General features: G+C 38.0%; 1 protein-coding gene and 1 long non-coding RNA gene across 5 annotated transcripts in view; one reads left to right on the forward strand and one right to left on the reverse strand.

Moving 5' to 3' along the window:
* The window catches only part of LOC148126144 (uncharacterized), a 32485-nt gene that overhangs the window by 1341 nt on the left and 16008 nt on the right, over positions 1 to 15136 (forward strand). Inside the window, exon 2 of the long non-coding RNA XR_015742882.1 lies at positions 2455 to 2557. This is a non-coding gene — a long non-coding RNA (uncharacterized LOC148126144). The remainder of the gene's footprint in view (positions 1 to 2454; positions 2558 to 15136) is intronic.
* OMA1 (OMA1 zinc metallopeptidase) overlaps positions 13159 to 15136 on the reverse strand; it is a 29035-nt gene continuing 27057 nt past the window's right edge. For all 4 annotated transcript variants that reach the window (XM_026707202.2, XM_087929988.1, XM_087929986.1 and 1 more), the window contains one exon: positions 13159 to 14442. In XM_026707202.2, coding sequence (XP_026562987.1) covers positions 14233 to 14442 — 210 coding nt within the window. In that variant the 3' untranslated portion in view covers positions 13159 to 14232. The remainder of the gene's footprint in view (positions 14443 to 15136) is intronic.

Here is a 15136-nt window from a genome sequence, read left to right on the forward strand (position 1 = left end):
CTGCATTACAGTACTTCACAGCCCTCTCTAGGCAGTTTACAGAGTCAGCATATTACCCCCAACAATCTGGGTCCTCATTTTACCAACCTCAGAAGGATGGAAAGCTGAATCAATCTTGAATTGGACAATATCAAACTCCTGGCTATGGGCAGATTTAGCCTGCAATACTGCATTCTAACCATTGCACCACCATGGCTCAGTCAGCTAATATGACAGCATTAAGTTGTCTTTAGCACCTGACTTGGGCTTTAGTACAGTATTTTCTCCTTTCCAGCATATTGATACCATCCAATGTATATGCTGTCTGATATGCTTTGTTACCTATTACCCAGCCAGGTGACAGATAACTGAAAAGGGAGCAATTGATTGGGATCTGCAGGTGTCACAATAATTATTTGCCTATTCAACAACTAGTAACATTTCAGTTTAGGAATGGAGGAAGGATTGAGGCTAGAACACTTTTCGACTCCTAGTTTACATGATTCCAGAAAGCAAAGCATTGGGTGTTTCAGTTTCAGTTTCAGTTATTTATGAGAACCAACAAAAGCTCCTTTGATGCAAAATTTTGCTCTGATTTGTTAAGAAGAATTTCTGTTTCTGACAAGGGCCTAAATAGCAAATCAGAACATTATTTAGAGATTGTTTCTCCCTCCCCCCATTTCTTGATCTTCCACAAGAGACACTTTGAAAAGGGCTTAATTGGGGGATATACGGTACTTTGGGAACAAAGCAAGATATCTCCCTCTTACCAACTTTTGAAAAAAAATGCACAGATAAAAGCAGGACAGAAACTTAGGCATTCCGAGAAGTTGGCATCAAATTTCCTATATGAAGGCAGCCCTCGAAATAAACAAGATACATTTAGTCAACAACACTTTCAAAGTTGTAAACCAAAATAAATTCAATCTGACTTCATCCAGTGAATTGCTTCTTTGCCCTTCATTTTCTTTTCCTATGCTGAAGTTTTGTTTGGGTTTTTTTTATTTTTATGGCTATTCCATTTCCTAACCATCGAAGGATAAGAAGCTCAAGGAAGATTCTGATCTTTGGATATCTGACAGTAATAAATGATATGCGTTGCTTTCCTGACAGGTTGCTCACTTGGTGACTGATGAGCTGAGGTCCCGGAGAGCAAAACCCATGTATTTAACTATTACCAAACCAGCTTCAGTGATCAAATCTGTATGGATAAAAAGAAAAGCAAATATAGGTTTTTGCGGTAAACATGTATGATAGATAGGTTCATCTTACTGCGTACTACTCAGACTCAAACATATTTATTCAGAATGCATATGTAGTCTGAGGGGGTTCCTTCAACTTTGGTTTTTACTCAATAATACTTCAAAAGTTCTTTCTTTTAAAGAATGCCAGTCATTTATGACACGTTAATTCATATTCCAGATGAAGCCTACAGTATAGAACTTGTTGCTGCCATAAATAAAACTTTTGTGCAGCTAAGCACTGGTGTAAATCAATATAAGGAGAACAAGGATTCTCCATTGTTCTGGAGAGTTCCCCCCCCCCCCATGGTTTAAACCAAAAATGGGGGCCAGGTTAATAAGCACTGATTTCTTTATTTGTTATTTGTGACCCCAGTATCCATATTTCTGTCTGTGTTCATGACCTCTATTTCACATTTGACTCTGGAATTACCATCGCATAAAATTTATAGAAGGAGCACCGGAGTAGCTAAAAAAGAAAATAGTGCCATGTTTTCTTAAAATCTATTTTTTGAATGCTACCTCCCACTGGCTTTTTCTTTATAGGATATTCTAAACAAAGTGTGAGCTTCATTTTTAGACCGTGAAAGGTTTATGGAAGCAATTTAAAACTTAGTTTAACATATATACACATACAGGACTCTCTAGGACAACATTTCCTAATTTCTTTCAAGGATAACTCCCAAAATAAAGCAGTTCTATCTTGTTTCTGAAATAACTGTCAGCTTCACCCACTAAGGATTTTTACAAGAACTCAGGAAGTTGTCTAAGGAGCATAGGTATTAAACCAAAAAGTACAACAATCCCAGTTCAACCTAACATCCTCCAGTTTGAAGTGACAATTCCCTCCACATTTTGACACTGTCTGGTACTGAACAGACTGGTTCAGATCTGGAGGAACGGGGAACATTCAGATCTACCTTGAACAGGTAGCTCTGGGGCTCATAAGCAGAGCTTTTTACTTGGAGAAGGAAAGGATTGAGTTTTTTCCTACTGTGCTATTTTCTTCCTGGACTATTTAGCATTCCTTCGCTTAGCCAGTAGGTCTCTGCAGCCTTGGTACTGTTAATAATGTATTTTTTTAATGTACTGTTTAAAGTCATCTTAGCAGATCTTGGACATTCAAGCAGATTATGGCACACAAGAAAATGATTTTAACAAATCTATATAAAGAGGAGTGGGGGAGAGAGGAGAGGAGGTCTATACTACTACTAATTCTTTATTTACATTGCAGGAGTAATTCTACCTACAGATCTTCCATGGCCATTTTATAACTGGTGGAATGAAAAAAAAATCTTGAAACTTCCTAGAAAATACAAGCATCATCAGAACAAATAGTAAGTTTCTAAATATCTTCGGTTTAAACATGGAATATTGTTCCAAAAACAAAATCTTTTTTAAAAAAAAAATTCTTTAAAAGCCCCAAAGAATCATCTCAATTTGCCAAAGCCAGATTAAGAACTAAGCAATTTCAATGCGTCAATTAAAAGAGTCTCATAGAGACAGTCAAACTGCCATCTTGTGGTTAACAAATCTTGTTGCTGTGACTCTAATACATTAGTCAGTTTTCCTTTATTCTGTGCACGTAAAGAATAAATCAAAGGGCAACATATTCCAGGCAGAAATAAAGAGCTTTGATTCTCTGGAGTCTAAATATCCAATATGGATCAATGTTACTAGAGGGAAAAGGAGAGAAATTTAATTACCTCAAGCCTTCAACCAAACGAATAAGACAGTAGGACAGGAAGCATTTGAACAAGGGCAGAGGCCACGTAAGTGCTACATTGTTCACTGCAACTAACTGATAATGGGGTAAACAGGCTACAACATCACTAAGAAAGAATTATCTGGAGGGAGGGAGAATCACAGAAGTATTGCATCAGCGCAGACTTTCAGAGATATCCTAGAAATCGGTCACAGAAGACAGAGAAAGATTAGTTTGCAAGCTACTTTTGTAATCTTTGGGATAAAAATCATCCAGTTCCCTTATCTTCTGGAGGTGCCACTTGCAGTGGTGTATTAACCATTAAGCAGACTAAGAACGTGCTTAGGGCACCAGGCCCAAAGGGGGCACCACAAAGTCGAGAATAGGGCTTCATTCGTACAGTATGTACAAAGGAGGGGAGCGCCAAGATTTATCAGTGCTTGGGGCACCAGTGAGCCTTAATCCGCCGCTGTCCTCTTGCCACTTAAAAATTTAATCATGTAGGGCCATGATGGCTAACCTTTTTGTCGTTACGTGCCGAAAGTGTGTGCATGTGTAAGCATGCACACATGCCTGCACCCATAAGGCAATGCGTGCTTGGCCCCCTGCACATGTGCATGCATCCCCCTGTGCATGCCGCATACCTCTGCACATCCGTGCGCATCTCCTGCATGTGCCTCATGCAATGAGGGGCAGATACCCAACAATCAGCTGACTGGAAGTGCGCACGCATGTGCAGTGGACCTGATCCGGGGTGACAGCTCATTTGCCGGCAGAGATAGCTCTGCATGCCACTTCCAGCACATGTGCCATAGGTTCACCATCAGGGATGTAGGTAAAAACACCCCACAAGGGAGAGAGCATGTTATTCTCTAGAACTGAACATGTTTCATCATTTCCAATTGTTTCTGCTGTTACCATTTGGTGCTACAATCTACCTTTCTCTGGTTGTGGTGTGCTGGTGCCTTACTGATTCCTCCTTACAGCACAATTTTTTCCCCATGACCCTGAAACACAAAAGCACTATATGTGGGATAAAAGACACCAAAAGAAATAAAACCTCACACTGTGGTCTTCAGGGCCAAGTCACAATGAGTTTCTTAACTTCAACAAGTCCAAGATATATGGATTTCAACTTGAAGACTTCCCCAGCCAGCATTCTTCCTCTCAGCTGCCCCCGTTTTCTGACCATCACATAAGGTAAGGTGTGTACTACATTACAGTGGAACCTCAGGTCGCGAACGCTCCTGTTTGCGATCAAATCGGATGGCAAACAAAAAATACACCCGATTTTTGAAAAATCGGGTGGTGAACAAAATCAACGTGGAAAGATTCCCTTTCCGTGCCTATTTCCCCTTCAGTGCATTTTTTTTTTACTGCGCGCATGCACAGTAAGTTGTGCTTCCGGATCTGACCAAATTGGGTTGCGACTGGAGTCCTGGAACGCCCCGAGGCTCCACTGTATGTCATGAAATTCATTTTGAATCAAGGGAGATTATTTCAGCAATATGTAGGGAGCATCCCTACATATTGCTGAAATAATCTCCAGTACAGCTTTTATTTGGGAAGGTAACAAATAGATATGAGTTATTATATAGGTAGTCCTTACTACAGCAATAATGAAAAAAAATAACAATTTTTCCCATTTTACAACTGTTGCAGCATCCACATTGTCCTGTGATTAAAATTCAGATGCTTGGCAACTGGTTCATATTTATGACGGTTGCAGTGTCCTGGGGTCATGTGATCACCTTTTTCAACCTTCTGACAAGCAAAGTCAATGGGGAAGCCAGATTCACTTAACAACTATGTTACTAACTTAACTGCAATGATTCACTTAACAACTGCAGCGAGAACGGTCATAAAAAGGGGCAAAACTCATTTAGCAAATGTCTCACTTAGCAACATAAATGTTGGGGTCAATTATGGTTGTAAGTTGAGGACTACCTGCATTGGGTACCGTTCTTTAGGAAGTTCAACTAGCTTTGCTTTGTAGTTGGGAAGATGATTTTTATGGGGAGATTCCTATTAAGGCTCCAATAGCCCATTAATTAATAGATAGTCCTGTATTCATCATGTCTAATCAAATGCAGAAAAATATATTCTACTGCTCCTTTAAAAAATTGAGTAGTCTTCAAATTAAGCACAGCTCCTGCCCAAATCATACAGTAGACATGTCCATGAGGTTGTCTTGGCAACTGTAAGGAAGGAGACGGACATCCTCTTTGTCTAGATTTCTGTTTTTACTTCCAGTTTTGCCTATAACCATGAGGTGTCTACTGGACTCTCCTTCATGTAATAACCAGGCTTAGCTTTCAAGCTCAGACAAGGTCAGGCAGATGCTACCACCTGCTGAGATTGCACCGCTGTGCAATAAAGCAAAAACTCCTCCAGCATTGAACGCTTTCATCTGGTTCAAAGGGAACTACTAAAGAGTGAGCCATCAAAGTCAAGTGGCCTAAGTGGCCATGGAGTCAGATGATTAGGAGACAGAAGGAAGGATGGGTTTTCTAAAATGACCTGCTGTTTTGCAAAAAAAAAAGCCTATTCAGATATACTTATTTTCCAAATCCCAACCAGATTTAAAAAAGTCATCGTGAAGTCCTTCAGACAAGCTATACAAAACTTTCTAGAGAAGATGAGGCAAGTGAAATTGGTTTTGCATGCAAATTAAAAAAAAATGGAATTGGACTATCAATTTAATGGGGATTTTAGAAGTTTATATCCATTTATCAGATTATGTATAGCTGGGGTCATCCTCTATTTACTAAGCACCACGAGGTGAAAATGAAGTCTGCAATACACCCTTGGGGTATGTAAATATTTCTCATATAAATTATCCTTTAATATTACCTAAGTATAATGGGCATTTGCAAAAAGAAATACACATTGAAATATACAAATGAAATGTTCTAATTAAATTGCCCTGCACTAATTTCTGCCACCATTCTCCTAAGCTACGGGAAACACAATTCCTTAAATTCCTAGCCCGCAAGTTCAGACTTCACAGTTCAAGTTCACTTGGAGGTCACCAGATTGGGGAAGACTGAGTTTCCCCATCTAATATAAAGCCATAAAATGCAACATGATGCCCTAGAAGGGTGTGAGGCACCATTCTTCTGATGCTAGAACGCTGCCCATTCTCAATTGGTTCTGCTAGAATTTTGTCTTAAGCTTGGTCTGTGGCATTCATAGCACAGTACGTATTGTATAAATTCTTAGTGAGCTATTGTAAACATGTTTTCTGAATCAAAATCAGACAGTTCTATTAAATATTAAATAATTGTTTCTAACTTTTGCCCAAGGCTTTGTCATGTTTCAGAAAGTAACAAGACCTTTATTAGTCAGAAACTACAATTCATATTGGTATTAATGCAATTTGCTTTTTTTTAAAAAAAAAAATTTTGTTATTCTTTTTTTTCTTTTCTTTTTTTTATTTAAGTTTTTTTTTGGTTTTTAAAAACAAACAAAACATAAAAACATCAAACCATCTTCCATATGTATACATACAGTGTGCCGGTTGGTTTACAAATTGTTTTGTGCTTCCATTTCATAGTCTTCAATTACAATGACATTGCATATAATCTCGTATTTTCAATCAAAAATTAAATACCTTAGTATCATTATTAATCATTTGACTATACTTTTATTCATTCATGTTTTACAAGATAATCATAATTTACTTAATTTGTTTTATAACAGTTCATATTATCATCCCAAATCTATCCTAAAATCATTTTGTAGATATAATAAGAAATACATCTTTATATATTTATTATTTTCTAAGAGTCTACATATTTCATCTCATTACTGTATTTTATTGTCTAACCATTGATAGAATAGATCCCAGATTTTATAAAATTGTTTATCCTCTTGTTCTCTAATTTCAAATGTCAATCTACTCATTTCAGCACATTCCAATATTTTCTTAATAATTTCCTCCTGTGATGGTGTTTTCTCATTTTTCCAGTTTTTGGCAAATACAATCCTAGCCGCTGTTAATACATTTACAATAAGGTATTTCAAGTCTTTACTATATATTTCAGGTAAAATTCCCAATAAAAATATCTCTGGTTTCAAGTCTATATGTTTTTTTGTCATTTTTTCCAACCACATGTGGATTTTAGTCCAGTATTTTTTAGCATCCGCACAAGTCCACCACATATGGTAATATGAGCCAGGTGTCTGGTGACATTTCCAACATTTTTTGGATTTATTCTTGAACATTCTTGCTATTCTTGTTGGGGGAAAATGCCACCTGTAAAACATCTTATACAAATTTTCTTTATATGCTGTTGACATTGTCATTTTATAATTTTGAGACCACAATTTTTGCCATTTCTCTAAATCAATCCCATATCCAACATTCTTCCCCCAAGCAATCATAGTTTCTTTAACTTGTTCTTCTAATTTAATTTCTAATAAATATCCATACAATTTTTTAATCACCTTTTCATCAGTACCTGTCAAAATCTTATCTAAATCAGTCAATTTATCATACAAATCTTCCATTTTAGAATCTTTATCATACCTTGAATATATTTGCGCATATGAAAACCAATTCATCTTTATACCTTGTTCATCTAGTTTTTGCATAGATTTGAGTTCACCCTTTTCATTCAATATTTCACCACATCTAACTGTTTGTTCCTTTTTGTATATTATAGGATAAGAAAATGCTTCAATAGTCGATAGCCAGACTGGAATTTTCAAATAACATTGTCCCTTAATCTTCTCCCAGGCAATTTTTTTTAAAGAGGTACAGCAGGGGTGTCAAACTCAAGGCCAGGGTCCGAATACAGCCCACAGTGTGGTCAGATCGCGGGGCCGTCCTGGTCTACCCAATGCAAAGATGAAAGATCAGGCCAGCATAGCTTTGGCCCAGTCTACCCAATGTGAAGAGAAAAGATCAGGCCAGCATGGCTTTGGCCCAGTCTACCCAATGCGAACAGGAAACATGCCAACAGTTTGGGGAGTGGCATCAAGCCGACCATGCCCACCCAGTTGGCCACACCCACCCAGTCAGCTATACCCACCCAGCCCCTGGATATCAATCACAGCCCTAATGCAGCCTTCAATGAAATTGAGTTTGACACCCCTGAGATACATCAAGGATAGTGACAGGTGCAGGCACAAAATCCCCAAACCAGCTAGGATGTAATGGTCCAATGCTCATATTTAATCCATGGGCATATTGTGTTTGTCCGCAGACTCAGTTGAAAATGGTGGTTCTCATTTTTTTTTCTCCATTAATAACTTGGAATTTAGATAAACTTCCTCATTCAACTTCTGTTGAATTCCTGTTCAACTTCCGAAGCTCTGGTGCATGTAACCCCCAAACCAAATTCTGTAGCGATCCAACTGGAAGAAGGCATTCTCAGTTATCATGCCAGATGTATAGAACATACCTGCCAAGTAATAGCACTTTTACACGCCAAGTAAAAAATGTGACATTTAGTTTCAATTTGATTTCTCTCCTGTGCTTTAAATTGCCAATCTTTCCTCTTCTATCCAGCTTTTTCATTTCTTGTAATTTTTTTTTACTATTGTTTTGTTATCCACTTCAATTTTCAAAAGGATTAAAATGGATACCATTTTAAAGCACTGTTTCTTCTTCTGTACCAGAGCTCTGCCCCAGGGATTTCACTCTTTTAAAATGAGACTAAGTCTGAAGCCACTTCCTGTGTTGATGCTCTTTTCATCCTGCCAATGTGAAACAAGTGCTACCTTTTTTCCTTTTTCCTATTGTCCTCCCTCCCAGCAGGAAAGCAGACAAGGATTATCACACACAGTGGCCAAGAAATATTTTCTTCTTTTCCCATCAAATGTGGAGGCATGCTACATCATTTACTTCTACAGAACACTTGGTCCCTAACCTATTTATTTGATCTATAGCGGGAAAGTGATTACTACTGTATATTATCCCAAAAGTGCTTTTTTTCCCTGAGAATCTCTATAGACATACTGTATATTATGCTTTTCTGTTTATTTTATGTGATAGCACTGAAATAGCTTAGCATATTTTGATGTTTTTCTGTTTATAGAATGGGCAGCAAAATCCTGAATAGAAATAATGAAGTGGCCAGGAATGGCCAATGTGAACCTTTTGCTTGGTTTTGCATTCTGAAGCATAAAAGAATTGAAAATAATGTACACTAAATCAGCTTGTGCAGAATCAAGACTAGCAATAGATAACAGATAACAGATAATCACAGTTGGAAGGGACCTTGTAGGTCATCTAATCCAACCCCCCGCCCAAGCGGGAGACCCTACACATTTCTGACAAATGGCAGTCCAATCTCTTCTTGAAAGTCTCAAGATCCCTCAACCTCCGAGGGCAAGCTGTTCCATTGGTTGATTGTTCTCACTGACAGAAAGTTTCTCCTTATTTCCAGATTAAATCTCTCCTTGTTCAGTTTCTATCCACTATTCCTTGTCTGGCCTACAGGCGCTTTAGAAAATAGTTTGACCCCTTCCTCTTGTGGCAGCCCCTCAAATATTGGAAGACTGCTATCATGTCTCCCCTGGTCCTTCTCTTTACTAGACTAACCAAGCCCAGTTCCTGCAACCGTTTGTTGTATGTTTTAGCCTCCAGTCCCTGAATCATCCTGGTTGCTCTTCTCTGTACTTTTTCTAGAGTCTCAACATCTTTTTTGTGTTGAACAAAACTAAATGCAATACTCTAAATCTTACTAAGGCCTTATAGAGTGGTATTAGTACTTCCCTTGATCTTGATTGTATCCCTCTGATAATACAATTTAGGATTGCATTAGCTTTTGGGGGGCGGCTGCTGCACACTGCTTACTCATATTTAGCTGGTTGTCCACTAAGACTCCAAGATCCCTCTCACAGTTACTGCTATTGAGCCTGGTTTCACCCAGTCTGTATGTATACTTTTGGTTTTTCTTGCCTAAGTGTAGGACTTTACTTTTCTCTACAATGAATTTCATTTTGTTAGATACGGCCCAGTGTTCTAGTCTGTCAAGATCCATCTGGATCTTGGGCCTATCTTCTTGGGTGTTAGCTACTCCTGCCAGCTTAGTATCATCTGCAAATTTGGTTAAGTTCCCCTTCTATTGCCTCATCTAAGTCCTTAATGAAGATATCGAAGAGTACTGGGCCTAAGACAGAACTTGTGGCACCCCACTGCTTACTTCCCTCCATGGAGATTTAGATCTATTAAGGACTACTTGTTGAGTATGGTTTGCCAGCCAGTTGTGAGTCCATCTGGTGGTGGTGCTATCTATTCCACTTTTTTCTAGCTTACTAAGAGAGAACCAATTTTGGACATTCCCCTCCAGATAAAGATAAATTACACAATGTTATGATGAACCTTCATATTTGTAAATAAACTAATACTTTTTTTCTCAGTTGCTTTCCTTTAGTTTTTTTTTTTTTAAGAACATTTCAAACAACCAAAAAGTTACCCCCCTCACAGTTCAGCCCTTAACATTCCCAACTGTAACTACACATTAATACTTCGGTCCTATTTAGGGTCACATCACTTTTAAGCAAGGGTTCCAGGTTGTTAATGCTATTATTATATACTTGACCTATGTTTAATTTATAGAAGTTATTTAGTCCTAGTTTGCAAAAACAAGTGAAAAAGCAGAACAACACAGACACAGATTAGCTTCAGAATTGGACTGATGGTTCAACAAGATAGAAATTGTGTGCCACCAGTAAACACTGATTTATTTTGATAGATTTTATTTGCCACCCATCTCACCACGAGGTGACTTAATGCTGGATTTTCAAATAATGTCATGCTTGGTAAACTGCCATCTCAGTTTTGGATGAAACATTAAGCTAGAGCTTACTTAGGCTTTATTATTATTAAATATGAATTCTTATTATTGCTTAACTTACACTCTTCTATTAGTGAGAGTGAATGGGTTGCATAGACATTTAGCACAGTATCCTTATTGTGGCTTAACCTCCCTGGCTGAAAACAACAGGCACACCCATATTGTGACAAAAAAGTGAAGGTATATATATATTCAATAACTTTTTTAAACTGTTCCACACATTAATTTTTCAATGTTCCTTGACTGATAAATTCAGAGACCATCATTATAGTAATGAATGAACTTTTGAAATCTGGAATTTTGCAGCAATGCCTCTGGTTATAAGCAATATTCTCTTTATAGCTTTTATTTCATGATTTTTAAAAGAAATACTTTATTCCAGTGGAAGCTTTTCTCAGAATAACATGGAAGAAAAATCTCCTACTTCTCATCTTCCTGGATTTTATATCTTTAGTAAAAGATGCGTAAATCTTTTAAATTGTTTTGGAAACATGCCTGTCCAGTAGTGGAAAGCCTTTGTTATAATAGGCGGAGTGGGATTTAGGGAATGAGTTTTATAGCGTAAACAAACGTTCTAAAATAAGGACTACATTCTGACAGTCACGTTCACCCTAGAATAGTTGGGCTGCAGAACTATTATAATATTGGCCAAGAACAATATCATCATTATTGCTATCAACAGTGTGCTTCAGTGTAGAATATTCACCTACGGCGAAAATGAAAACACTGCAAGAATAACACTGTGCAAATGGGTAAGTTATGAATTAGGTTCAAAGTAGGGACACAGGAATGAATACAAGGTTAGATGGATTGTTTTCATCCTCATGCCTTTAGGCACTTCTTCAAGAATGGCATCAATGTATCTTAGCAATAGGCTTTAGAAACCAGGCCCTAAACTGGCAGGGTCCTCACCAAATGTTTATGTTTAATCATTAAAGTTAAATCATGCTGGTTCTGCAGGAATTCAAGGCAATATATAGGGCGCTCTCGCCCAAGTTTTCTTTACAAGGTCAATTGAGTCAAATAGGTTGAGATGAGAGATAGTGAATGGCCTCAGCGACCCAGTAAATTTCCATGGCTGAGAATAGATTTCCACAGTCTCACTCCACCAATTTAAATTAATATATCACATAGCTGGTACGCATGAACTTCCCATCGATGGATAGCCAAACAAAAAAACCTACTGAGTTTAATCTAAGTGGAGTTTCATCTACCCTACGCAGATTAAGTTACATTTAATTACATTAATCTTTAACGAAGGAAATGTAACCTTACACAGTCTAACAGGCATTGCAAACTCTCATTTTTCATCGCCCTCCTCAAATCAGCTGCATTAATTTCTCACTCAGCTGCAAAGGACTATCCCAAAGGATAGTTGCACCCCATTTCAAGGGGTGCAACAAGTGAGGCAAGAGGAAAGTCAGCCAGATTGAGAGAAAGGAAGTAGGGTGTTGTCTTGCCAATGGCGCAGAACAGAAATGCTCACTCTCAAAGCAGAGGAGTTACTGCAAGCTTGTGATGATTCTTGGTCAGGCAGAGCAGAACTTCCTGGGATTAAGAGAAAATGGCTTGACACTCAGACAAGGAAAGCCAAGAGACAGGAGACAATCCTACTCCCATATCAAAAAAAATTGACCAGAGTCAAAGCCAGAAAAAATGCTACCAGTGGGAACCACCACATGGGGAAGAGGAGGAGCAACTTCAGCCTCATTTCTTGGCCATAACCTGTAGTATCTCCTTCATGCAGGATTAGAACAGCAGCTACCTATTGACCTGCCCTAAGCATAGACTGATTTGTGTCAGTCTAAAGCTGTAACAAATGTATGGAATGGAGAAGTGGGAAGACCAAGTGGTTGTAATGACCTTGCTCCTTCTTGAGGGCACCTCAAGGTCTTCCTCCTACTTCAGGGCATCTCAAGAGGGAGTATAGAGAGAGAATAACAAGATTTGCAAAGCAGCCATTGAGGCTGGGTCTGGTATGGAAGGAGGCACCTCTCCCTTTGGTGCTTTCACTTTACAAAAGAGTTCCTGGTACCCGTTCCTCAGAGCCAAAGGCTTAGCTATTCCTAGTCATTCTCCATGCAACAACTGCCCACCACATACTAGCTCCAATGTCAACAGCAAGCCCAAGTATCACTGCACAGCTGTCACTGTGAGCCAGGTGGGCAAAACGTGTGGTGGAATACTGTCTGGATTCCCAAAAGGGTGAGACTATATTTCTGAGGGCAGAGGCAGCCAAGGATGGTCAGGAAAAAAAGTTAACAGCTCATCCCTAGCAATTCCCAGAGTGTATTTGTAGTAATGCAATTAGCTGCTTCAGTTTGGCAAGATTTCTGACTATAGGTGAGGAATAAAGGAAACTATTCAGAAATAACTACATGCCTTTCTTGGTTCCTGGAAAATGCTGACAAAAGGAACAGCAGAGTTTTTATTACAAGACTTTTTATCAATGTATGGAAAAGTTTTGATATATTGGCCTTCGGTGTAACAAAGAAGTCTTCATGCAGTACTTATGTTGATATAAGTATGAAACTTCTGCCACATTAACTTTTACTTCTTTCCACAACACATTGGGCTAAAATATGTAGTGATCTCAAAACTAAGCATGATTAGATTTTTCTTAGAATATGAATGGGAGACCAAGAGAAAATGCCAAAGCTGGAGAAGAAATTGGAAATTAAAAATAAAATATCCCAGGAGATGGCAACAAGCTACTTCCTTATCAACGCTAAGAAAACAACAGGGCTGCAGCCTTGGTAGTTACTAGTTGAGCACGCTGTAAACCCAAGGTTAACTTTACCCGAATCAACCTGTCTTTCGGAAGTACAAGAGAAACTCCACATGAAGTCAATAAATTAGATGATGTTCTGCCCAGTTCATTGTATAGTTTACTGCACAATGCTTCTTGAGACAGGCAGTGCAATTTTTTTGGCAATTCAACACAAGCTGTACAAAAAGCTTATAATAGACTATGAGCTAGTGAATATAACTTCAATGCACCATGCAAACAGGAGCCATATTTAAACATTCAAAGAGAAGCAAGATTTTAACTTTTCCAGTATCGGAGGTTAAAAAAAAAACTGTCCTGGCTTTTCATATAGAAATAAAGCTGGTATTATAATGTGATATAAATAATGGGTATTTTTAAAAGGAAAAAAAATTGGACAATCATTTCTTTGTTTTTCAGCATCTGATGCGACAGCCCTTGGTAGATATCTTGTTATATAAGTAGAATCCACACTTCTATGGAGCAAGTTTCAGGCAACTCCAAAGAGGAATGAATGACAACTCTGTGTATAAGAAGCCATCTTCTGTCAATCCATCCAAACATCATGTTTCTTATCCACATTAGGATTGGGAAAGAAATCAGTCATGATTCACATCTTTCTCTTCATGTTGTCATCAAATGTTTGTACAAAAACCTATGGCATATGATCCACCATGTGATGAGCATTTGGATAAAAAGTATCCAGAAATATTTTGGCTTTCATCCGGGGTGTTATTTCCCAGTGACATGGTCTACTGGCACTGTTTCCTTTTTTGCAAATGGAAGTTTAATGTTAGGGGGCGCAGAACCATGAGGAGTAATATTTGGGTTTTTTTGACTTTCAGATGCTTGCAAGAGATGCTGCATACTCAGTTTGAATATAAGGCGTGGATCCTGACCAGGCAAAGACGGGCAGTTGCAACTTTCCCTTATTTTAAGTGCCTGCAGACAGAGAAAAGGTTCATTATGACACAAGCAAAAAAAAATAAAATAAACCCATTAATCACCAAGATTTACCCCAGAAATCCACAATTCCAATCAAAACCTCAATGTTGCCTCATTTACAGTTCAATATTGTTGGTTTGGATTGAAAACTTCTCTGAAGCATTTTTTTTAAAAAAATATAACACTTCTACTTATTTTGCACACTACCAATACTTTTAGAAAAAACAAAAACCGAAGTAACATTTTGATTTGCACATGGTCTTCTCAATATTGCTTCTAAAAATTCACTAGCTGTAGACCCAGTCATTTCCACTTACCAATCAATAACTTCACAGATATTTGCAGTGACAAGAGTTTTCTCTTATTCTCTTGTTGAACATAAGCCACTGCATGACTGCATTAATGTCAAATGGTATTACTCAAGCCAAGCATGATTTGGGTTATTTCTTAAAAAGAGGAAACTCAGTTCCTTTCATACTAATGTAGCATTTTTTTTAAAAAAAAATCTTGCAGTGTTTGGGTTTTTTGTAAAACAGAGTATTGTAACCATCTTTCCCTTTGTTTAGTTTGTTTATTTAAATTAGTAGAACATCAGCAACAGAGCCAAAGTCGCAAAAGACGTAGCCCAGCTTAATGTACAATTTTGTCTGTGCAAGTTTGAGGGGGTAAGAGGGGCCTGATTAAATGTACT

The sequence above is a fragment of the Pseudonaja textilis genome, chromosome 3 (assembly GCF_049901715.1).
Source record: "Pseudonaja textilis isolate UNSWEBS1 chromosome 3, rPseTex1.2, whole genome shotgun sequence".
In the NCBI taxonomy this organism is placed as follows: Eukaryota; Metazoa; Chordata; class Lepidosauria; order Squamata; family Elapidae; genus Pseudonaja; species Pseudonaja textilis.